Source organism: Chaetodon trifascialis, chromosome 19 (assembly GCF_039877785.1).
Source record: "Chaetodon trifascialis isolate fChaTrf1 chromosome 19, fChaTrf1.hap1, whole genome shotgun sequence".
NCBI classification, from domain to species: domain Eukaryota; kingdom Metazoa; phylum Chordata; class Actinopteri; order Chaetodontiformes; family Chaetodontidae; genus Chaetodon; species Chaetodon trifascialis.
Window position 1 is genome coordinate 16,831,031 of NC_092074.1, and position 25,525 is coordinate 16,856,555.

Here is a 25,525-nt window from a genome sequence, read left to right on the forward strand (position 1 = left end):
CTGGAGCGTTTGAGTCTGGCCATTTGTTTTGGAAATGCAGATGTTGAAAATTTCCATTTTCTTTTTTTTTTAGCTTTTCAGCACTTCTTGTGCATGCAAATAAGTTCTTAAATGTAAAGGTTGGATTCTGTCTTAACATGGTGGCTCTGAACCATACTATTTTGGCATGAGATATTCAGCAAAATAAGTCATTTTAAACTGTGAATGCAGATAAATATGCTTTTATTTTTTTAATTCCTGATATTTGAACTTAAGCCATGTTTTTTTAAACAAATTGTAGCTATTTCTTAGCTTTAAGCTTTTAGCTTTTAGCTTAACTTTAAAAAAAAATAAACCCAGCTGTTTTGTCATGTCTACACCTGCATGGTAGGCTCCCATACATTCTCACTTTGTAACATCTGATATACATGTCAAGCAGTAAAATGCAGACTAATAAAATTTTAAGTAGAAAAATGTTTATTTAAAGTCAATTGATATACCATACATATAATATCTGTTGTTGTCATGGAGGGTAATATGCAGTTAAATGTCTCAGTCAACTCAGCATACAGTAGTTCATTAGACCTTTAAAATATGGTGTACGTAATTGAAGATTTTAAAAGATAAAAAAATGGCGATAACTCTGAGGCCAGCAGCATGTCGACAATGGCAACACTCAATTTAAAAAAGGAATCATGACCCGCCGGTTTGAGGTCTAAAAGAGAGGCGCAGACTGTCTGGGGTCATCTGGCAACACACTGATGGAGTCCTCTGCTTTTCCACACAGCATGCAGAGCATAGTGTACTCCTGCACAACACAAAACAGACTTTATATACACAATAAAAGACTGGACAGTGGCAACAACTAACCATGAACACTGTTGGCTTGGCCCTCGTAAAAACGTGAATCTGCTTCGGTCATAAACCAGCGTGCAGATACTTTACCTGATACTCATCAACAACGGAGAACGTGTATTCGTGCCTGGCGATGACGTGGTCACAGTTTTTACAAACATCTGGAAGGACAAATGGAGTTAATTACAAGTGGATTATTTTTAAACATGCTGTGGCTGAATGTCTCAGAAGGTTGGGATTATTACCGCTAGCCACCAACGTTTGGCGAGTTATGAAAGAGTCTGGTAATTCCCTCTGCTTCACAAGACCCTTATGGCAGGAAATCAAATACACTATATGGCCAAAACCAATCAGAGGCCTTATATTAATATACTGCTATAACAGCCTCCAAAGACTTTCACAAGATTATGGAAGCTGGCTGAGGGGATTTGGGCCCACTCAGCCACAAGAGCATTAGTAAGCTCAGTGTTTGTCATGTTGAAACAGGAAACGAATCTCCCCCATAGCAGGAAGCACACTGATCTCACAACTATCATTGCATGCTGCCTGGAGCATTAAGATGACCCAAGATCGAGCTAAGGGACCTTGAACACACCCGAGAAATACTCCCACTGGCTTCTTGTAACAGGTCCTCCTCCTCGTATACAAAGCCCTTCATGGACTAGGGCCTTCATCTCCTTCATCTATTATTTGCCTTTAGATTGTTATCCTTATTCTACTCCATTTTTATCTAGATTTTAATATTTTATCGTGTGGTTTTATGCATCATCATCCTTATTTCCAACTTATTTTAGCTGTTTTTACGCCTGTTGTTTCAATGTAAAGCACTCACTTGATGCATGTAATGTCTTTCTTGTAAAGCACTTTGAGCTACAATTGCTGTATGACAGGCACGATACAAATAAAGTTTATTATTATCATCATTATTATTATCTGGGGGGTCTTCTCTTTAACTGGTTGTTGTAAACATTTCAGTTTACTGGCACCTGAAAACAACTGTCTGTCTGTCCTAGCTGTCCTTGCACAACAACAGTGACTAACGGTCATATGTGACTATCTCCTCTTCATCATCATCCTCTGTGGTTTTATTGCTGATCAGCACAAAGTCCCTCTGATGGCAGTTGGCACAGCCCAGGTAGTTCATCAGGTAAGAGCCATTCTCCAGACAAGTGTTGCCCTGAGCAGGAAATGACAGGGGCGTTCATTTTGGGACCACCACATTCAATTCTGTCTGCTTTCGCAATGATAACCTGAATGCACCAGAGCATTATTTAAAGAGCAACATCGTATGAGGAGGCTAGCTAGTTAACTTCACTTAGAAATTTACCTTAGCATTGCTAATACTAAGTTACCGTCTGGGGTTTCAACTTACCCGGTCCGGATATTCTTTTTGCACACAGCCGTTACACATTTTAACTTAAAATCTTTAAAAAATTTTTTTAAAAAAGTCTGTTGGTGATAACACACTGTGAACTGCTAACAAACAGCTAATTTTTTGTAACAAAAACTCCACTTCCGCACGGAACGGTGGCCCCTGTGGCTCATTAGAGCTGTAAATCACCCTCAATACCGGACATCGCTGCGAAATCAATAAGTCGCCTTCATCTCGTCTTTTGTAGATCTACGAAAACGACCAGCCGCCATACTTCCGGTGTCATCTTTAGCGACGATTGGACCATGAGGACGTAACGTAAGTGACGTAGGCAAACATGGCGGTTGAACACCAGTTTGGTCTCGTTGCCATGTGAAATTTTATCTGGTAATTACTATATATTTGCAATTTAAACCTTGTATTTTGTTCAGACATAAATAAGTTAAGTAAATTTAACTAACCTTTTCCAGCGGCGTGTGTTAATTGTAACCCAGGGACCGTTAACATGCGGCTGTGGAGTCCACCTCAAACGTGTTTCCCTTGCAGTGAACTCTGGCTAGTTTTACTGACAGCCACATTTAGCTGCTGTTTTAAGTTTTGGCTCGATGAAAAATAGCTACAGTGCATTGTGCCTCAAACAGTCTATAATCTATAAGATGAAGATATAAGAAGTCTTTATTCTGTGGAGCCTTTGTATGATGCTGTTAAGACTGGAGTTTGGCTTTATTGATCCTATATTTAAAGCTAGTTGGAAGCTTTGATATATGTGCTGTTATCATTTGTTTCACCTGTCCAGAAATGGCAGAAGTTAAAACCCCATATGAGAATGTGGGTAAAGCCCCCGTGAGGAAGCACAGGAAAAGTACCTACTGTCTTTTGTGTCGTCGGTCATATAGGAATCATGTAAGTGGTTCTTCCATTAAGGCATTTAAGTGAGTTGCAGATGTGGCTAATGTGGAATTTTTCAACATGCAGTCATTAATCTTGGCAATAACTCTCAACTACAGGAAGCGCAAGAGCATATGCATGGTATGCTGCATCACAGAGAGCTGGAGAGAGTGCAGGGCAAGTGAGTAATGCTTCTGAAATACACAAATGTGTACCTGTTCCGTTTTTCACAAGGGATGCAAAATACACCTTCAAGTAATGCATATACAATGCTTTTTGTAAGACATTTTGGTCTGAGAAACTGCTGCCCAAAATGCATTTTAGCATCTATTTTGATTATGTAAAATTCTTGTATATTTGTTTGGATTTGGACATTTGTCAAGTTTGACACCTGAAAAAATCAGTTTGGAGAAAAACGTGTTATATTGTGTGGTATTTTGATGTGCTTCCTTGCCATACTGTGATAACAAAATCATTTATTTTGATCATAAAATCAGTTGCTTGAGGTTAAAGCAGGGATTCTGACATCTACTCATATCTGACAAAATGTGCTGCTCTGTTTTTCCATTATCAGAGATTCATTTCATGAATGTCAGGCATGTGAGGAATTCACCATGGGTTTAAAAGATTATGCTCAGCACGTCTCCACTGCTAAACACAAAGCCCAGTTGAGGAACTTGATATCTAAAAATGTAAAGCCAGTCCCTCTGTGGAAGACTCTAAACAGAGAGATCATGGACCAAATCCAGGAGAGAAACAAGACATGCAAGAACAAGTAAGACTTTCATCTGTATATCTGTTAATGAGTCAGAATGACCGTATTAGATCTTGCATTTCATTCTCTCCACGATGCAATATGTTGTTGTATTGAAAAACTATCTATTTCTATCACAGGAAGAAAGCAGTGAGAAAGAGAAAGAAAAAGAAAAAGAAGAAACAGCAGGCAGCTGGTCAGACGTGTGCAGAAACGCTTCCGGGGGCATCGAGAAAAAACACGGTGGTGTCGAAAGTAGTGATGCTGGAAAAATCCAAACAGGTGAACATGAGGACTCTGGAGCAGATGCACCAGGGAGGAAACAACAGTGCTGTTGTTCAAAACAAAGAGAATAAAGTGTCCAAGCTGCAAAGACCTCCTCACCAAAGAGAATCAACTCTGCAGAATCAAGACGGAAAGTTGCCTTGTTTGTCCAGAGAGCCTCCAGGACGAACTTGGCATCACCCTTATGATTGGGATCAGTTCAAACAACCAGCTCACCAGCTGAGGCATGACTTTCCTGCCGATCAATGCAGCAAAGTCGAGACTGAGAGATCTCAAACAGACGCACTTGTTAGGAGACCACACAACATCCAAAGAGGTGCGGCTAACACGCCAGAACAAACAACATGGCCTGCTGTCAGCCAGCATGACTATTACAACAATCGGTATGATACTGGAGAAGACTTCACCAGCGATCACCTCCCTCAGAATGACGCTATCATCTTTGATCACGGCCACAATGAGAGTACAGAACAAGCAGGTTCACGTTGTTTGCCTCAACCTGCTTCATCAACTGCACCTCCCATACGGGACAACGACGTCAGTGCAATGCTGTGGCAAATCAGAAGAGCGCTGGGTGTGAGGGAGCCGTGCAGAGCGGATCGTGAAGCCAGGAGGCAGAGCAGCAAGGCAGGTGCCCGGGCGGCTGATCAAGCTGGAGCTGAGAGAGAGCAGCCAGCAGGTGGCTCCTACAGAAACTACACCTATGATGCGACTACATCTGCTCACACATCCCATTCTAGTGTTTGTCCCTCCAGTACTGCTCCTGCTAAACCAAACAACATGACACAAGGGACCACTCAACATGGGGAAATGAGCTCAGTGGTTGCAAGTGACTCAAATGGACCATCAAACAGCTGGGAGAGAGAATTTCAGGGGGCCCTCGACAGCCAGGCTCCTCTCAGCCAGTGTTCAGGCAGGACCGCGTCCTCTGAACCCAACCCAAACATCAGCCGCAAGATTCGAATTGCCCACAAACCAGGCGTGGGTCAGGTGGGCAAAGAGGCTGCGCTTAAACCAACCCTGAATAAGCTGTTCAGCTTATCAGGGCCCAAAAGTAAGTTAAACTGGAGGGAGAAGTATGAGGAGATGAAGAGGAAGAAGCAGGAGTGTGTGAAAGGCAGGCCCAGGTAAGCCTCTCCTCTCATGCATCCATTTTACCCTTTGTTTCCCAAACACAAATTCAAATTAATTACCTGTTTTAATTCAGGTTTGGAATTGAGTTGGCGAAGCCGTTGTCTGACCAAGGAACCTCAGCGCAATCAGAAGACCTGCCTCTGTCTGAAGGCTTCCAGTGGGAGTCGGTCCCTGCTCCCTGTGCTACAGGCGAACACTGTACTGGGCTTCCTCCTCCACCCCAGGACACAACAAACAACGACTCTTACACTGAAACACAGTCGGTTTCTCAGACACAGGAGTCTATGGAGCAGCCTGGTGCAGCCCAGGAAGGTTGCAGCAGTCAGACGATCAAAACCGTCTCTGTGAAGGTGGAACCAAAGTCGGAGGATGAGAATGGGGATTTGAGTGACCACAGCAGAGCCAAAAAGAGGAAACACAATGTGATGACAGTGAGTTGTATACAGCAAAGTTAGGTGCACGGCGTAGCTGAAACATCCCGCTTGCTGATACTTGTTTTGTTGGAATTTAATTATCATTTATTCTTACAGCATGATGACGTTTCTGGTAAGGAGCAGAGAGGAAAGAAGAAGAAAATAAAGTCAAACAAAGGTAAATCTGATCATTTGTGTTGTGTTTTTAAGAGGAATCTTTATATTTTTACCAGCTCCATAATAGGAATGAGTGCAGTGTAATAAAAAGAGTTTTCGGGCATTTTCAGATATTATCATTTTAAAGTAGTGAACAGTAAACACACCACATGTAGCTACAAGGCTATTGGAAAACAGCATCAATGAAAAGGGTAATACCTGTATGCTGACTCTCATATTTATTCTGACATTTTGATCCAGGTCGGGTTAGAATGGCCTGCCCTTCAGATCAGGAACAAATGAACCAGCTGTTGGCTGTGTCTCTGAGAGAGGAGGAGCTGAGCCAGTCTTTACAGGATTTGGACAATTCTCTGGTGGAGGCCCGCAACGCCCTGCAAGCTGCCTACACAGAGGTCCAAAGACTCCTGCTGCTGAAACAGCAGGTACCACCATAAATGAAGGAAATATCACAGAAATCTTTATGACCTTTTCCTCAGATTTCTTTTCATTTCGTTTAAATGTTCCTCCTGCTGTTTTTAGTGTACCACTGAGGTCAACAGTCTGAGAGCCAAGCGCATTGAGATCCTGCAGGGGATGCAAGGTACAGTAGAGTTACCCTTTGCTTTAAATGGCTTCGTTCACAACAAATGATTCACATGTTCCTTTCCTAATCTCTTTCAGGAGGATACTTAGGGGCATCTAATGTAGCAGGGAAAGCCATAACCTCATCAGCTGCTGCCATGCAACCAAGACTCTCTCCCCTTCCTTCCTCTAGTGCCTTCCCCACCTCTTCCAGCCCACAGACACCTCCCACAAACCCAGCATCTTCCGTCAGCCAACCTCATCCAACCCCCGTCTCCCTGCCAGCTATACCAGTAAAGCAAGGAATCAGCCAATCTCCTGCAGTCTCCTGTAGCCCTGATACAGCCGAGGTACCTGCGAACCCGCCTGTCCCCCTGTTTCCCCCTGATTTGCTCCCTCCGCTGCTGCTTCCATTACCATGCTTAGCCGCCCCTACAGCTGCAGTTAGCTCTCTCAAACAACTCAAAGCAGTTTGTTCTGCATCGGAGAATCCTTCTCCTGAATCACCTGCCAGACAGCTGGAGCAAGTGACGAAGGACGATTCAAAGGACTACGAGAAAACAGCGATGATAGCGAGCGAGGAAGCTGACGGTGATTCTGAGGAAGAGACGGGAGGAAATCCGGTGCTGGCAGCAGAGAAGCCGGCCTCCACACTTGTCCCTGAAAGAGATCAGAATGCGTCTGCTGCTGCACCGGACGACAATGGAGGGAACAAGAGCGACAACTCCGTCGAAATGATGGAGCCCTCTAACCAGGACGTGATCGATGTCGATGAATCGGACAATGAGGAGATCGTCGCAAATGTTCCCGTCCACCAAGAGCCTCCCCAGAAATCTGCCAGCGAGGAGTTCAGCTCTGCAAGCACACAGACATTTCAGCAACCTGATGTTGAGAGGTGAGGTCTCCACGTATGATATTACAGTAGAGAATCCTGAATATGACGAGGAAGCTTTAATGTAAATGTGAAATGTGACCAACTTTTTTCTCCGCTGACTGCTCAGAAAAGCTCAGTCTACACCTGTGCCAGTCAAAGAGGCCACTGCTCCTGCAGGTGAGTGTTGTGTCTCCTGATGCATTAAGGCTCTTCTGCTGGCTTTGATTAAACCCCTAAAATCTCATGTTTGTTCATCAAAATTCACAAAAATTTCCAAATGAAAAAGTCCCTTCATAAAATAGAGCTCTAAAAAACACTTTTTTCAGAGTGTGTTGAGGAGCTTAAGGATGAGGAGCTGTCCTTGGGAGCTTTTGTGAATCACACGGGCCCCGTCCACAGCCTCCACGTTCACGAGGGCCTGTTGTACACATGTTCAGGGGACAACACAGCACGGGCCTACAGCCTGACGGTATGATGAAGCACACTGTTTATTGGCCGTGTACTCCATGAAAAATAACTACATGAACAATAAAGCATAATTATAAAGAGTTTTCACTGCTGTTGATAAAATGTTGTGCTTGCGCAGTAAGAGCTTTCCTTAATCTCATCCATTGCGGATTTCAGTTCCGGCCCTCCGTCTGAAATTAGCGTCACGTGACTGCAAACAGCCAGTTGAGAACTGTGATCCATTACATATATAATGAAATAATCAGCTTTACGTTTTGTCTCTGTTTATCCAGAACAAGGAGTGCCTAACAGTGTTTACAGGTCACACAAGCAAAGTCAACTGTCTGCTGGTGTCGTCCGTCCCAAACATGCTGGCACGCCTCTTCACGGGGTCCAGTGACCAGACTATCCGCTGTTACAGCCTAAAGGTACAAAACGGAGGGTTAACCATCCTTCTTTGAAGTACACACCCACCGCCGTAAGCTGAGTACTAATTTGGTGATTTATGTCCCCCCTCCCGCCGCCAGTCTACGAAGTGCCTGGAGCAGATCTCACTGTCGGACAGAGTGTTGTGTTTGCACATGGCCTGGAATATTCTGTTTGCTGGACTCGCCGATGGATCAGTGGCCAGCTATGACTTAAAGGTGAGTGAACGGATTACTGTATGTCTGACTTCCATCTTTGTCTGCCAGAGTAATCTTCTGACAGCTGCAACAGTTAACTCTCTTTTAACTATCTTCTTCCGTCTCGTCATCATCTCTTGCCGTCTCGTTAGACTCTGAAGCAGATAGATGTGTTTGAGTGCCATGGCCCGCGAGGCGTGAGCTGCCTGGGTACAGCACAGGAGGGCGCCCGCCGAGTGCTGCTGGTCGGCTCCTACGACAGCACCATCAGCGTACGAGATGCCAAGAGCGGCCTGCTGCTGCGCTCGCTGAAGGGTCACACCAAGACTGTGCTCTGTATGAAGGTGAGGAGGTGAACCCACGTCTGACCACCTCAACTGTTAGACTTTAAAAATGTCCAGAGAAGGAGACTTGTGTTGAGAAGGTCATGTGTTGGGACAGGAGAGACTAAAGACTGGGAAAATTGTGGAATGCTCCAAAAACACAAAATGTTTGGAACATTCCACAGGTAAACAGGCTCATTGGTAACAAGTGATGGTATCATGATTGGGTATGAAAGGAGCATCCTGGAAAGGCTCAGTCAAGCGAGGATGGAGGGAGGGTCACCACTTTGTGAACACATGATTGTATAAAGGATATTACGACATGGGCTCAGAAAATTCAAATCTGTGTCAGTAAACACAGTTTGTGTCTGAACTTTTTTGGAATCAGGGTTGTTCATGAAATGTAGATCATCAGAGTTACTGTCGCTTGTGTGCGTCAGGTGTGCTGTGTTCTTCTTCCTTTGTTGTGTCCAGGTGGTGAATGACCTGGTCTTCAGCGGCTCCAGTGACATGTCTGTTCATGCCCACAACATCCACGTGAGTAAATTATCTATGAGTGTCGATGGACAGGCACCTGAAGTTTGTTTCGATGCCTTTTAACATAACAAATCTAATAATCTGAGCATTTCTTGTTTCTTGAAAGTCAAGTACGAATGGCGCAACACGGCAGCAATAAAGATTATTTGGATTCACAATCGTAAAATATTTAAATGTCAATAAATGTATGTTGTCTGTCATCCAATATCACCATTATTTTTGTCTCCCATCTTTTTTTTCATAGACAGGTGAGTTGGTTCGTATCTACAAAGGTCACAGTCATGCCGTCACATCAATCGTCATCCTGGGGAAAGTGATGGTGACGGCCTGTCTGGATAAACTGATCCGAGTGTATGAGCTGCAGGTACAGTATCTACCACTCAATTTTACAATCATGTCTGGTTCCAAACAAGCTTTTTTTTTCTTTATTATTTGCAAGTTAGATCAGCTGCATTCTAAATTCAATTCAGGACACAATTTGAAAAGATCTTAGAGTCATTATTCTTTTGAACTTGTTGAACTGTTTCTTTTCAGTCCCATGACCGCCTGCAGGTCTACGGGGGTCACAGCGACATGGTGATGTGCATGACTGTACATAAGAGTGTGGTACGTGCACTAAAATTGGCACAGCCATATCTATTTTAAATCTAAATATGCATGACGGATGTTCATTTTGGAAATAAATATTGTTAAAATGTATATCTACCATTGTTTGCCCCACCCAGATCTATACAGGCTGTTACGATGGCAGCATTCAGGCTGTGAAGCTCAACTTGACGAAGAACTTCCGCTGCTGGGTGAGGACTCTTTATACGGAGAGTGAAGGTTTACATCAAAATTCTATGAATGAGTGCACAGTTTAGTTTTCTTTGCCTTCAGTCTTACATAATAACCGTCTTCTTCTTGAAGACATTTAAAGGTCCCATTTTGTAGAAAGTGAGATTTCCATATGTTTTGAGTATAAAGTAGCTTTCACTAAAACAGAGCATTTAAGACAGAGGGTGAACAGATGTGCTGCAGCAATGGATAATATGAGCATGTATTGCATGTTTTCTAGCAGACACCCAGAGCAAAAGTATGACCCTGAAAGTGACCATAATATGGGACCATTAATGATTACATGTTTTATTCTTTGCTTTGTGCCTTAACGTATGTCTTTGTAACCTTTGCCCTCTGTTCAGTGGCAGAATTGCTCTCTAATCTTCGGCATGGCGGAGCACCTTGTTCAGCACCTCATTAGAGATCACACCAACCCGAATCTGCAGATGGTCAAATGCCGCTGGAGAGGCTGCAGCACTTTTTTTGCCCGGCAGCAGACGGTTAGGGAGGTAATGAACTGACTTCATCTTATTTTGAACAAAGATTACATCAGCTCATTAGCTCAGCAATGTGTTCTGTAGTTATAAATAACCAGAGAAGACATAACAATCCAGAGGGGAAATGTGGGATTTACAGGAGCACAAGAACTGAAATAAGTACAGATAAACAGAGAAACTTCATACAAGTGTATAAAGTAAAAATAAAATAGAAATTATACAAAAGCACAAATGCGTCAAGAGATAGAATTACACCTAAGAGCAGTACTCATACAATACCAACTACAGTTCTACTTGAATTTATAGTGCAATACTGTCACAAGCATAGTGTCACAGTGGTGTAATTAGTAACAGCAAAGTCAGCAAAGTATAGTGTATGTGACAGAAACAAGATGCTGTGAGCTGTAAGTGTACACCAGAGTATCATGTATGATTAGGCAGTTATATGCAGAGTTATGTGTATTAATTTTGAGATATGATGTTGTACATAATGCAACAAATGTATTTTACTTATTTATGTTACACACATACGTATTTTTAGTCTGATTAATAGCTTCAAAAGTGAGGATGCTGGAGTACCTTCATACTAAGCACATGAGAGCATTTGGGCTGGTTGAACATAACGAACAGCTCCTCAGTCTTGTTCGTATCTTCCTGCAGGAGCTGCCTGACCACATGCAGAGACACGTGCAGAGCGACAGCGAGGTGCTGCCTTGATGGCAGCGGTGAAGCGATGCAGTTTCATCCATTACATCAAATCGGTTGTTTTGTTTTTTCAAAGTTCTTTTCAGCATTTTCGGTTGTATGTGAAGCTAATCATTCAGAGCATTTTTACAACCATGCTGCACTGGCATAAACACCTCAGAGCAGATTATACTGTGAACTACCTTCAGTTTCACTCCCATGCTAATGGAGCCTTGAGCTGCTCCTCAAGCAGAGATGAGGAAGAGACTACGGTGGTCCAGTGAGATCCCGTCTGTCTAACTCCATGCAGTTCCCTATGAAGCCACAAAAGGTTTTCTATAGCAGTCATCCCCAAGAGCTGTAAACAGACTGGTGGAGTTCTCCTTCAAAGATGAGTGAAATGTCTTGTATTTCCACAATCTCACACTTTAAGGAGCATTTTAGGAAGGGTCGGGGCGTTCCGTTCATGAAATCAGCAGGAAGAATTTTTAATTTTTTTTTTTTTTTTTTCCTTTTTTTTTTTTTTACATTTTCCAATTTGCCTGATAAGTATTCTTGGCAACGTTCTTGTTCCCTCATCATTCTGTACACCACATATTTGGAAACTCATCTCTTTTGATGCAATGGAAGAAAGTAGTCAAAGAGAGTAAGTTACAAGAATGCTGCCTTAATTTTTATGTTATACTGTACAGTGTGTATTCCATGTGTTGTACAGCAATAAAAAGATCAAAGCAGTATTAAGTGTTCACCTCTGGTTTATTCTGAAAACAATATACAGAATAGTCAGTATTTTGTCAAACATCATGTTCACTCAGTTCACATATTCAAACATTTATTTTTCTTTATTTTTACACCACCTCTTTGCTTCCCTGCCCATTGCTGCTTCTTGCCAAGCACTGATGTGATTATCAGGCTCCACTGATTTATCAAATTCTGTCGCTCTCATCAGCACTGTAGAGACTAGAAAAGCGATGACACTTCAGGAATCAGCTTTATTACTGATACAATGCCAGTCACTGAAAAGTAGGCTAAAGTAAAGTTGACTGGAAACTGTCATAGCTTGAGTGATCACAAAAAAGAAATCATCAAAACTCTGAATTTGACTTCAAGATTTCAATTGGCTGGAGTCACAAAATCTGTGCAAAAAATACTTGAGAGGCAGTCCAGGAGTTGAGTCATGAGCATTAGCACCATCTGTCTGCAGTGATCAAGAAGGTGACTCAAGAATACATGGTCAGTTGAAGCCACTGGAAAGAGAGTAAAGGAAAAGCAAATATAAGCACAAAGGGTTTCATTTTCAAAGTATGCTTGCAATACACACTGAGCAAGTTTGTGGTACTGTTGTATTGGACTGCACTATGTAGTATACATAGGTTTTCTGCTCGTTTTGGTCTTCTATATATGAAAATACAGGAAAACCATTGTCCTTAGACACAATTGTTTGTTGTTTTTATTTACATTTTACCCACTTTTTTGGAATTGGGGTTGTAATAAAAGTCGCTTACCTCCAGGACATTGAGCTTGATTATCCCATCTCCATCTTTGTCAAAAGCATTGAAAGCCCCTGCAAGAAACACAACAGATCAGTCTTCTTTAGAAATCTTGGACTAAAGCTTGTTGGGCAAATCTGCAATTAGCAGAATGTGATAAATTTGATCACGCGAAGATTCATTAAAATGGTAATTTTGTATTTAACCAGCAGAGGTTTTGTTGAAAACATTGGGTAAAAGGACGAGGTAAATCTTTATGCTGATGACTACATCTTTTATATCTATAAACTGTATCAGTTGTGCGAAATTAGTTTTGGCTGATAAGTGTCCTGGTACCATATGGAAACACAAAGCACTTACTGAACATGCCCTCAAGCCTCACAAAACAGCAAATGTAACTGTCAAAGTTGATGTTGAGGTGTTCGTCTGCATAGCGCATGGCTATGATGTTGTATAATTGATTGTTGAGGTGAAACCCTTCATGTAGAGAAGACAAAACAGAGATCAGTTTCATGGCTGACAGTTTATATCACGTTACAGGCGTGTAACAAGACAGCATCGTATGTGATTTCTGATAAAACTTAGTACACAAAATGCAGAATTTAACCATCACATATATTCATTATGATATTATATTCTATTGTAAACTGCTAATCGGTGACTGAAGCTGCATCTGACTTTGTATTAGGGTCATGAAATTTTAATTATTCTGTCTGGAAAAGCAATGAGTATGTTAAGATGCACACTAGTATCCTGCTTATGATCGGGTTTTTAGAGTATCCCGGTTAGATTTTCCATGTGTAGCCATCTTATCCCAGTTTCAGAAACCTGGATGCTAATATGATCATGTATGCAGGGATATGATGGTTTTTCATGTTCAATGCAAACACTATATCCCATATATAATCTGAAACAGGATAGGGCTCAAAACCAGGATACCAATGCACATTTAACACAGTCATTTGACTGTAAAAAAGGAAACATACAGAACACATAGAGGAACATCCTGCTAGTGGTTCATTCTTAAAACCAATTCTTTTGTGCGGCTCACCTGCATCATTAACAGCATTCCTCATCTCAAAACTACTGATGGAGCCAGATTTATCTTTGTCATAGCATTTAAAGATCAGCTGGAATCACACAAGGAGACAGACAGTCAGATGAAACCTAGGTATGCTGAAAGTGAGCAGGAGTTAAGGTTGCTAAAGCAGCCCCACCTGCCACGCCTTGATCTTTCTCCACATGTGTTTGAACTCCTGTAGGTTCAGTTTTCCTGTCCCGTCAGTCTGACAATGGGTCAGTTATGGAAAAACCAACACAGTTAGTCATAAACCTTTACAATAACGGCAATCCTGCATATACACTTGCCATGCTGACCAAACGACAGTGAGTCAGTACCATCAACCAGCTGATAGCACCTTTACAGGCCACACGAGGCTGCTCTGTTATTCAGTCTACATACCTCCCTCTAGCTTTAACCAGCTGAAAGGATACATCCATCAGGGCAATCATACTCCGACACGTCTCTAGGCTGAAACCCTCTGTCTTTATTTCATTATCTGTGAGAAAGGACAGCTTCCTGTGAATGATCAGCTTATGACATGAACTATAATAACAGTCTTAAATTTTCCAGTGTGCTCACGTTTGGCAAGAACGTTCTTCAATATCATTTTGAGTTCGTTGGCGCAGATCTGCATGTCCTGAGGGAGAGAGGAACAATTTCTTGAATATTAGCTCAAATACAGACTCAGACATTTAAGGCTGTCCTGTGTTATACTCGTTTTCTCTTTCAAACGCTCCCCTCTGTGTTCTCACCTCACCAGCAATCTGTTGGTAAATGGCTCTGAACTGTTTTTCCTCTTCTGTCTCCTCCTCAGGTTCGAGTAGTTTTCGCTGAAGGATGGACAAGAAAGAAGTAATTTGCAATGCAAGTTATTGTAAACATATTAAATGTCAATAATTAAAATTCAGTATTTTTCAAATATAAATAAAGAGTCGGAAGATCCCACAAAGGCAGACAGCAGTACACAAACAGTGAAACATTTAATGTGATATAACATGTTGGAATAACAAAACTGATTTTTGATGATGAGGAAACTGAAATTAGTGAAATATTTTTTTCCATTTCTTCCTGCTACACTATAAATAACATTGCATTTAGTGACTGATTAACTCTGGATGCATTTCATTATGGCACCAGAGGAGAGCAGCACAGTAGAGAAACACATAAACCATTTGGCCTCTGTACACTGAGGCCTTACGGGAAAACAGGTGCAGCTGGGCCACTTGAGATCATTTGGCTTCAAACACAATTGTTTTATTCCCAGAGATGTTATTTGACCTGCTCAAGATTGCATTTCAGAGCTGTCAGTCTCCAGAAATTCCGACAGGGTAAATAGCATGACCTATTACTGCGAGGCTGCAGTGACCGGGTTTTAGCTCATCAATAGCAGTCTGTGCACACTGATTACCTTTGGTTTCCTCTTTTCCCCCTGAATGCCGTCATGTTCGATTTCTTTGTTGGCTCGTGCTCTGTCTGACACAAATACAATAGGCTGGCATGTGGGTAACGGCAGGGTCGGTAAGAGAAGAGAAGGGTTATAAGAGACAAACAAAACAGGAAAGAGAGAGTTAATTTGGAGTTCTACCACTGGTTATAATCTACATATGTGATGATGGCGCAAACTATAACTGCCAATATGATGGAGAGAAGCAATCAGGAAAGCAGAGTTCAAAAGCAATCTATCAGTGCTGTTGCCTCATACATGCATTACCTTTTCCTTCTTTTTCTTGTCTTGCTGATGGCCAATAAGACAAGGAAGGACAGAAGGATGAAATGAGATGAAAAGGTGGAAGAAAACACTGCATTTTCAAGTCTGTTAGTTACTCTTGTAGGAAAAACAGTGAGGGAACATACAGTGTGAATTGAGACAAGACAGGGAGATTTCAAGGTTGATGATGTATGTAGCTGTAATATTACAGAGTTGAGGTTAACAATATGTCAAAATTCAAGCTCATATTGCAGTTTGAAAGTGTGGTGCAGAGGCAGTCATTTCACCACTGCAATGTAAGCCAGAATCATGAACATATATTTTGACCCCACTGCTTGTTAAATCACGCTGCAAACCTGAATTTGGTCAGAGCCGATTGTGTTGTCTGCCTCCCTGTGAAGAAAAACAGACACATTAGGACCCCTGCTATTCATCAATGGGCTTCATTTAAAGGCTTTGTCAACAATCCCCCCAAAATAACATCAGCTGCATCACCAAATATGGCCGGTGACCTTCAGTGATCCTTACTCAGATGTGATCCGCTTCTCAGAGAAGACCCTGAGAATGAACTCTCCCTCTTGATGGGGTTCAAAGGTCGTAGGCATGATGACATACTCTCCCGGAGGCAGACGGAATCGCTCTGTGACCTCTCGCAAGTTGATGTAGGTCTTGCATTTAGCTTTGGAGGCTGTGTACAGGAAGAAGTCCTTCTGCAGGTGCTGATCCTGTCCACACATCTATGGATGGAAAGAAATCAGAAAAACTGTGGAAAGTTGGTGGGATGGAAATGAGCTCTTCATATAAGGAAGGTGTTCAATACAGAAAAAGTTTAGAAAGCAATGGAGTGCTCAAAAACTTTTGGGAAATATACATATTAGCTTTCTTGCCAAGAATTAAACATGAGGATCGATACCACTCTCATATCTGTACAGAAATTATGAAGCTACTGCCAACAGCTGTTTAGCTTAGCTTAGCATAAAGACTGGAAACAGGGGGAAACAGCTTGCCTTGCTCTGTCTGTTTGATGTATGTTTTACATAGCATCCCAACTGTTTTAAAATCATGGCTGTGTTTCTTGCCTGAGTTTAAGTGCAGTGATTTCTTGTCAGAGCAACTAGTGGAGAGTCCAGGAAGTGACTGCACTCAGCCAAGAACCAGAGCCAGGCTAACTGTTTCCTCCAGCTTCAAATCTTTACGCTAACTCTCTGGAGGAGCAGGTAAATGCGGAGAAAAAGCTGACTTCATCACGTCCATCTTCAACACGGGCATACCTCCTTTGGCACCTGCAGAGACAAAGAGGAAGTTAAAGAGAAAGTTCAACTGCAGTGAATATCCAATGTTGGAGGAAATCTGAGCGATTGGGGATCATGTGATCAGTACCTCATAGATGGAAAATCCGATGGTGAGGAATCTGGCCCCTTGATGACGCTGCATCCTTCGACCTTTCTGCATCAGAGCCACAACCACAGTACAGGCCACCTGCCCGTCCTCTGTGTCATCGTCCTCCTCATACAGCTGCAGACGATACTGAGGGTTGGTCCAGAATGTGTCTGTAAAACACAAGACGTAAATCTGAAACAACATGGTATGCTCGCAGGCTGAGTAAAGACACAAGAATTTGATCGATACTGGCTTTTAGAGGAACAAAATCTTTAAAAAAAAGTGAAGCCCTACGTGGGTAATTCCTGCAGCCGCCTGCAGAGCTGCCTCTCACCCAGCGGCCTTCATTGACCGACACTGTCCAGCTGTGTCTTTCGTCACCCTGCAGCGCGTCGGGGGTCAGGTTGCACATCTCCAGCTTTGTGTAATTCTTCTTGAAATCATCAAATGACATCCTGGAGGGGAACATAAGAGAGGATGCTTTTCCTTATCCCAATCGAGGGTCTAAGGATAGAAGGTGTGCTGTGGTGTACAGATTGTGGAGCCCCTTGAGGCAAATTTACGATTTGGCTAAATAAATACAAACTGACTTGACTTAAAACTAACCTCTAAAGAATGTGGAACAAGATTAAAACACTGCAGTGGTCCCATACAGAGTTAATGATCCTCTTCACACAAGAAGGCAAAATGTTGAATAGGTGAAAAATAGTGACAACTTCGCTCTTGTTTAGACTTTACTAGCAGTGGGGCTGAGGGTTAGTTGCACTGTGGCAGCCTCAGGTAGGATTTGAGCTGATTGCTAACATGCTAATGGTAAATACACAGTCGGTAATTTGTTCATTTCTAACAGCAGGGGTGACCCGATGGGAGCATCTCATGCTGCTGCTGGTCTTTCTCTTTCCCCTCATCCATTGACTTGCTGTTGGTTAAATGAATTTCATTTTCAATAGTTTCATTTTACTCTGGACTGAAACGCTGAAAGTAAAGATGTGATGACGAGTGTGTCACAGTGGTTATACTCACCAGAACTCACTGGACTCTACAGTCTGTTTTTTAAGGTTTTCCTTGTCTGCGATGGAAATGGTCGACCATTCCTCTGAACTGTGGAAAGACCGAATCATATTAGTACACACTCACCACAACATGAAGAAAGTGTTTGTATTAGCTAATTTTGCATATTTTTAGAACAACATTAATAGAGGAATTTTCCAACTCTTACTTTGCACTCCATGGTCCCTTCCACAGCACCCAACCCCAGGGATTACGTAAGCGAATCAGGCGAATTTTGGTGTCCTTTTCAACCTGGTCACACTAGAAACGACAAATGCCTGTTAGCATTTCTTTAAAAGGTCTTCTGCTGTTATAATCTGCATTTACAGTGTGTGGACATTGTACTGTACCTCCGCCAGGCCTATGATGGAGTAGGCATGACCCTTAACCAGCCCCTGTTCAGTCCGAGACTCCATTTCACTCGCTGAAAAAATCTGACGGATACAACACGCGTCAGATTTAGATTTAGATTTCCTAAAAGCAAGTTTAAAAATGATGCAAGTGGGATATAGGCAACCAACTACAACTGCAAAATCCTGCTTTTGTTTGTAGGGTTAGGATTAGGGCTTGTACTTATGTTTGTTTCTTGCTATTGCGTTTGTTTTCACTTCCGCACACTGTGACTTTCATTACTGTCACTCACATCTATGGAGCAGCCCATCAGCGAGCCTCTCTCCAGCGCCCTCCTCATGATGCTGAACAGCTCTTTGGGCACCTCAGACAACTCGAAGAACTCGGTAACTCCTCCCGTGAAATCCTCCATGGCTTCCAGAGTGTTGCCCCCTTTCAGAGCCTCATAAGACCCGTGCAACCTGAGAGAGACGTCAATCATTCTGGTCAATGCGCTGACATGTATGTTCTCTAAGGCTTGGAATTTTCATACTGGCTGCATCTAATTGGTGAAACATGAGGACGGAGGAGTTGCATGTCTAGTTACTTTTGCTACGCTGCAAAAAATAGTTCGAAATTGGATCTTAAAACATGTTTGACTTGAAATAAATTCAAGAGATTTCATACCAGCAAGGTCAGAGGTCAGTGGTTTCGGGTGTAAATCATCTTGTTTATCTTAAATCAAGTAGCTTTATCTTGATTTATTCCCCATTTCTCCCAATTGTCACTTATACTGATCAAATTGTTTAGCAAAATAGGTTAATTTGCATCCAAAACACCTAAAATTATCAATGTTGCCAACTTTTTTAGCCAGAAAGAACTCAAGACTCCAAGCTGACCGACACATTGAAATCTGAGCTCAGCTGAATGAGTAAACATCATGAAGGCAAAGGTGAGCAGAGTGGCACGACTCCACTCTGCAGCGGACGTTGATAACCTGCGCTTACTTTGCATAAGCTTTCTCCAGAAGAGCGCTCCAGAACTCGTTCTCTCTGAAAGATTTGGTGAAAATCAGCTGGTTGTTGCAGGTGGGGATGCGGTCGTCCACGACCACATCAGTCCATTCGCCGTAACGCCAGAACTGAGTATCAGGAGACAGAACATGTTTAAAACAGGAGCCCAGTATTGAGACAGAGGAGGAGCATTTATCACCAAGGTGAAGAAAAGCTCCTGTCATTTTAGCTGATTCGTAACTCTTCAGCAAACATGATTTAATTGATCCCTTACTGATTTCTGATGCCTGGCCAATCCTGACATTTTGCTATACGAATGCTTATGATAACAATATATTGGTTTATATTAAATAGGTTGAACATTTTGGAAAATACACTTACTTGCTTTCTTACTGAATGTTACATTGATAGCACTCTCACATCTTTCCAGAAAATCTGAAGCTACAGCCAGTTAGCTTAGCTTAGCTTAGCTTAGCTTAGCACAAAGACTGCAAACAGGGGGAAACAGCTAGCTGTGCTTTGAAGCTCACTAATTAACAGGTTATATATTGTTTATCTTGATTGTTTCAACAATTAAAGTGCAAAACTATAATTTGCTGTTTTTCCACTGGTTCTCGGCAGAAAGCATGTTTTCTAAAATGTCAAACTATTTCCTCAACTACAAATTATCTGTTAAACATTTATGACCAAGACATGCTCTCACTGAACAGAACATTTCACACTTGTTCTATGCTGGACAAACTATGTAATGGAGACACTGTTTCTATGTCAATATCTAAAACCAATAAATATTAATCTAAAAAAAGCACACATAAATCATTTGTCACAGGTTGATCACATGTGGAACACACATTTCACATGCGATTTCATCTGTAAAATGTTAAGATATCACAAGAAAAGCATAAAATATCAAGTTTCACATGTGCTTTATCAGGTGAAACTGAATTTCACATGATTTCAAACGCAAAATAACATATTTTACATGTGATATGTGAAGTTTACATGTAACTGCACTTCTTTCTAAACTGCATTTTGCCTCAAGAGCCACAACCACAGAAGATGATGAGAATATTGTCAGCTTCTTGCACAGCGTGTCAGATTTGAACACCTGGAAGTGGAAGATGCCAGCGTAGTTCTCAGTGAAGCTCTGATCCGGGGGAATCACTCTGTACAGCAGCTTCTCATTCACCGTCAGACAGGCGATGGCAGCCAGCAGCCAGCAGTCACCTGTCAGCAGTAGATTCATGAGCTATGAAAACACTTGATCCAAGCATACCGCTTTGTAAAGTGTCGCAGTTGTGACAGATTAAAGTCACATTACTGCAGGTGTCAGTCGTCGACAGCAGTAAGGTAGCATCACTAGCTGAGGCTAATTCTCATAATCATTGCAGCTGTGACGCATTTTCACTGATCTGGTTTCCAGCTCGTATGTCTTGGCTGTACACTCTGTTGTTATAGATATTTTTTTGCCATGTCTCCCACGAGACTGTTTCTACTTGTACAGGAGGTGTTAAGAGCTGCCTATAGCTGAGACACATTTGATGCTTTGCACCATTAAAAACTTTAAATGCACAACTCTTAGTGGGGCATCCTCAGCCAGCTAAAGCAGCTGAATCTGTTGTGTTTTTTAATACATTTTATATTCTTATTTTTTATTCTAATATTGTGAGCATGCAGGCTTTAGTAAGAAAACAAACAGTAATGTCTGATCAAAAAAGTGTGTGTGTGTGTGTGTGTGTGTGTGTGTGTGTGTGTGTGTGTGTGTGTGTGTGTGTGTGTGTGTGTGTGTGCACCATGAAGGGTTGATATAAAGGCCTGGAGATTCAGGGAAAGCAGATTTTATGTGCCAAAATACCAAATCATATAGTCAGTGTGGTGTCTTGTTTGAAAGCAGAAACGGTTTAAATGTTACCCAATTCTCCTTGACAGATGTCTGTCCTGTTGGCTCCATCTATGATGAACTGGGGGTTTTCACAAATTTCCTGTCGCAGAGGAAAGAGAGCGTCGGGGTGTTATTTCTCAGCATGTTGCGAAATATCCGAGTTCACATCATTTTTTGTCATTGTGAAGTACTGCATGAGGTGGAATGACAGATACAGCAGCTGTATGACAGAGAGAAATAACCTGATGTTCCGCCTGAATAATCGAGTCCACATTAGGTCGACATTAATGTGCCAAAAGGTACGGCTGATCAAAACCTGTATAAAGCTTAATTAACTGCCGTTCCCCTTCACTGCTTGATAATAATTACCACCAGACTGATTACGTCTTTACAAGGGCTGGATACTAAACTTTCATACCTTACTGAAACATGTCAAAAGCACTGGCTCAAAAACAGATTGAGTTCCTGATTTAAATCAAAATTTTAGGCGCAGACAACACAATCAGGTATCATTCTGGTATTGGTCAACATTTGAAACCCCACAACAATTTAAAATCTGCACCGACAAATCCACACCTGACGTGATTGACAATTGGAGGACTTGACCCTGAAACTGAAAGTGAGTTGGAGAGATTTCTCTGGCTGAGTCGAACCTGCTGGGAGCACGAAGCCCCCCCCCTGCATTCACTGCATATCTATGAGGAAGCAGCTGCTGGAGGTCCCCTGGTCATGACCCTTCAGTCCTCTGAACGAGCGATAATGTGCTGAATGCAGAGGAGCAATCACCTCCTAAATACATACAGTATCTCTGTCATGGCAGTGGTGGAATGTAACTGAGTACATTTACTCAAGTACTGCACTTAAGCACAAATTTGAGGTACTTGTACTCTACTTGAGTCTTTTCACGCCACTTTCTACTTCTACATCACCACAATTCAGAGGGAAATATTGTACTTTTTACTAATCAAACGAAGAAACAGTACAAGTACAGCCGAAAAGATTAGTCCATTAATCAATGAAACAATTAGTCAAATGATAGAATATAAATTGGAATCTATTTTTAGAACCACTGAAGTCATTTTTCATACAGAAACATGTCACGGTTCCAGCTTCATGGTTCTAGCTTCACAAAGTATTGTGATGTGTCATTTTCGGGTAATTGGGATTTTCTGGTTTATACTTCTCAGCCTTTGACTTCAGGAAGGCATTATTGGCTATGTTTATGCTCTTTTTTTTTTTTTTTTTTTGGCTTGTTGTTGTGAAAGAGACTTCATGTTGTGGGATTTCATGGTCTTCTATAAGCTTTGTTCCCAAATTGTGGATTTGGATGCTGCAAAGGGTCACAAGATAAATCTGAGGGAGTAACAAGATGATTAAGGGAATAAGGAATAAGACTTTTTCGGCTTGTTTTCTTGTAAAATATTGGACATCCTCACCTCTTTATGCCTCAACAAATCTCTCAAATAAAGCAATTAGAGAAGAAAAAAAAATCAAGGTCACAAAGTGTGAAGAGGGATGACAAGTCAAAAAGGTTGGAAACCTTTTAAAACCACGAATCAGTCAGCTAACACAGCATTTTCTAACTCCTGAAATATCCTAAATGTTTTCAGGGGTTAAAAACAAGGAAAATGAAAGGATAAAGATATCAGAAATCAGGTTGGACATAAGTAAGGCTTCAAACATGCAGCCTCATGTTCCCAATTTAGAGTGTGCTCCACTGCTGACCCCTGGATGGGATTCATGTATCAGTAATCTCAGCTGAATGTCTAAACCTGCGTTTGTCATCAGCCACGAAGCAACAAATGAGTTTCAGATTGATGTTACGGCGAAGTACATAAAATCATTTATACGTTCAGTTAGGCATTTGTATGTACTTTTAAGTATAAAAAATAAGAATATGGACCTAATTATGCTTATATATGATATACTTTTTAAAATACATATGAATATTTAGTAATTATACATCCCCACACCAATCACATAAAACTTTATTGTAATGTATTAACTACATAATTCATGTAAGTAAGGGCTGTGGTCCAAAGTACAATTACTGAATACACTGATTCAATACTGCACTTCAGTACAATTTCAGATACTTAACTTTTGCTTGAGTACTTTTATTTAATGCTACTTAAAGGGTTAGCTCAGATTTTTTTGTATGAGGTGCTCATGCATAGTCAGTGTATTGCCTACAGTAGATGGAGGTAAACAAGCCAGCTGCTGTGGACGGGGGCACTTAGGATGATGAAGGCAACAGATGCTTGTGACCTCCTATGTCCTGCAACTCCACTGTAAAAACTCTGGAGTTGATGGTCCATGACTGCCTTGATCGTTTTTATGTTATTGTGTGACTTTGGTGTTTAAAGCTGTTTAGTTTTGATCCAAACTAAAGAATATAACACAAGCAAACTAATCAGTCAAAGCTGTGGTAGACCAGAAACTCCCATGTTCTGTGAGGTAAAATTAACATTTTTATCAAAGGAGTCTGGTAGCTTTGATAAGAGCATAGATGGATACAGCAGCTTCAGTTCCCTGTCAGAAAGGGCTGTTTGACGGCAAATATTCCAAATATAGCATACCCTTTTACTGATGTTTTGATGTGGGTCTTTTTTAGGTGGCTAAAGCATGCTTTGCAGTTGACCCCTCACACAGTTATTGATAAGTACCTCATACAAGCCCATTTAAAGAAAACTGGGCCTAACCCTTTAAATAACCTCTCTTCACATTTTGGGAAATATGCTCATTTGCTTTATTGCTGAGAATTAAATGAGGAGCTTAATACCACTCTTGGAAAGCTAATGCTAATGCTTAATGCTTCTACTCCACTTCTCTGACATCTCAGGTTAGAATTTTATAAACATATACAAAAGATGTTTTTTTTAAATATGATGCATTGCTACAGATATAACTATGAATAGTATATAAAGTCCTCCTAATTAAATAGCCCCACCTTGACTAGAACAAATAGCTACAACAATTCTACTCATGTATTAATTATATATACATCTTAATACATGTACAACACTCTGAAAAGGGTCATTTTGCTGATGGCACTTCTGTATTTTTATTCAAGTAAGGTTGTGAATGCAGTACTTTTAATCATTACAGAGTATTTCCACAGTGTTTATTCCCAAATAAGTGTTGGGTCTGTGTGTAGAGTTTGTGCCATGAGCTGTGTCTGTATCTGTGTCGGTGTTTTGGCAGGCACTGGAGTCAAGGACATGTGTCTCTTCATGCCAAATGAAGCTTAATGTCTTCTGCCAAAAGTCTTGCAATCGGGGCAACAAGTCAGAACCACTTGTTGTCAAAGGCAGAGGATTTCCAGACCATCAAACACTCTTGCAAATGCATATCAGAAATATATGAATCTGTGCAGCCAACACTGAGTTGCCACTATGTTGCCCAGCACAAGCAGAGGGCATCCTCCTGTGTGAGAACCAGCTGTCTGTGACTGTAGAAGGTGGCAACCTAGAGATATGCATCAGGCCTGCAGCCCTATCAACCTGACACCCCATCCATGTGTTGTGGAGGAAGAGATGAGATACACGGGGGTTTTAGAGAAGAGTCACCTCTGTGTCAAGTGTAACCTGGCCTGAACAATATGATGACAAGACTGGCACTCACCGAGGGACGCTTCCACTCGATCTTCATCATCGGTTTGTGACTGTAGAAGAGTGAGGAGTCATCTGCAGGAAACAGAGGGTCTTCAAACACCACCTTCTTCTTCACGTATTTGTCTCGCAGTTCCAAAAATGTCTTAAGACGCTTGGCATCCTTGACAGCCTCATTTCTGCTTAGAATTGCGGAGTAGATTGAGTTCGTCCCAGCATGAGGGTAATCAGCTTTTTCATCAGGCCCAAATGACGCCTCAGTTTCAACAAGCACCGTCACCTTTGTGTCCTCAACAAGAGGAACTTTACCTTCACAGTTTTCATCCCCCATCTTATCAGTGAACGCCTCAGCCTTTGGTGTTGTTGTTTCAAAGTCAGATTATAAAGTGCAAAAAAAAAAAGAAACTCGGGAGTCCCTCCTTATATACAGAAACAGCTTCAACTTGCAAAACAGCACAGAGAAACTTCCTGTGCCCTCCCTGACTCTGATAATCACTTTTAGTTCCTTTATTTGCTGGAAATACTGTCAACGCTCATGGGCAGTCACCAACTGACAGCCTTTCAAACCGGCACTCCCACTGTCAATGTTGTGTCCCTGGTGGAGGCTGGACCTAAATATAGGCCTCTTTAAAGCAGGGGAGGTGGCTTCTAGAAGAGGGACCCTGAACTGGTCACAAGATTTTCAGGTCACAGTGAGCTGTTCAGGGGGACTCTCCAAAATCTGTACATCTAACTGAGGATATGAGGAAACTCTTTTGGAGAAATGTCATTTTGGA

The 25,525-nt window shown here is 41.7% G+C and overlaps 3 protein-coding genes across 9 annotated transcripts; 1 reads left to right on the forward strand and 2 right to left on the reverse strand.

Moving 5' to 3' along the window:
• Positions 1-442: 442 nt before the first annotated feature.
• On the reverse strand, positions 443-2,369 carry churc1 (churchill domain containing 1). The gene is made up of 4 exons (XM_070987288.1): positions 2,207-2,369; positions 1,876-2,011; positions 925-995; positions 443-787 (listed from the first exon to the last, which is right to left on the reverse strand). Exons 1-4 carry the CDS (start codon positions 2,243-2,245, stop codon positions 695-697), a joined length of 339 nt encoding a protein of 112 aa, XP_070843389.1. The 5' UTR covers positions 2,246-2,369; the 3' UTR covers positions 443-694.
• Positions 2,370-6,103: 3,734 nt separating this feature from the next.
• znf106b (zinc finger protein 106b) lies at positions 6,104-11,958 on the forward strand. Its single transcript, XM_070987025.1, has 14 exons — positions 6,104-6,279; positions 6,377-6,437; positions 6,518-7,313; positions 7,420-7,469; positions 7,619-7,761; positions 8,033-8,167; positions 8,267-8,383; positions 8,515-8,706; positions 9,160-9,222; positions 9,467-9,586; positions 9,757-9,828; positions 9,948-10,019; positions 10,404-10,550; positions 11,199-11,958. The coding sequence occupies exons 1-14, from the start codon at positions 6,109-6,111 to the stop codon at positions 11,253-11,255; spliced, it is 2,196 nt and encodes a 731-aa protein (XP_070843126.1). The 5' UTR covers positions 6,104-6,108; the 3' UTR covers positions 11,256-11,958.
• Positions 11,959-11,974: 16 nt separating this feature from the next.
• On the reverse strand, positions 11,975-25,320 carry capn3b (calpain 3b). Of its 7 annotated transcripts, XM_070987026.1 has the most exons (23): positions 24,763-25,320; positions 21,169-21,238; positions 20,365-20,483; positions 19,251-19,384; positions 18,557-18,725; positions 18,264-18,347; positions 18,083-18,174; positions 17,887-17,964; positions 17,158-17,318; positions 16,864-17,033; positions 16,755-16,766; positions 16,012-16,220; positions 15,840-15,876; positions 15,487-15,510; positions 15,184-15,267; positions 14,528-14,605; positions 14,355-14,412; positions 14,207-14,271; positions 13,930-13,998; positions 13,764-13,842; positions 13,073-13,189; positions 12,728-12,786; positions 11,975-12,469 (listed from the first exon to the last, which is right to left on the reverse strand). In XM_070987026.1, exons 1-23 carry the CDS (start codon positions 25,078-25,080, stop codon positions 12,443-12,445), a joined length of 2,313 nt encoding a protein of 770 aa, XP_070843127.1. In that variant the 5' UTR covers positions 25,081-25,320; the 3' UTR covers positions 11,975-12,442. The 7 variants fall into 7 exon arrangements, 6 of the variants coding, with proteins under 6 accessions (XP_070843127.1, XP_070843129.1, XP_070843128.1 ...); XM_070987028.1 differs by lacking the exon at positions 15,487-15,510 and having other exon boundaries at positions 14,533-14,605; positions 15,184-15,248; XM_070987027.1 differs by lacking the exon at positions 15,487-15,510.
• Positions 25,321-25,525: the final 205 nt, after the last annotated feature.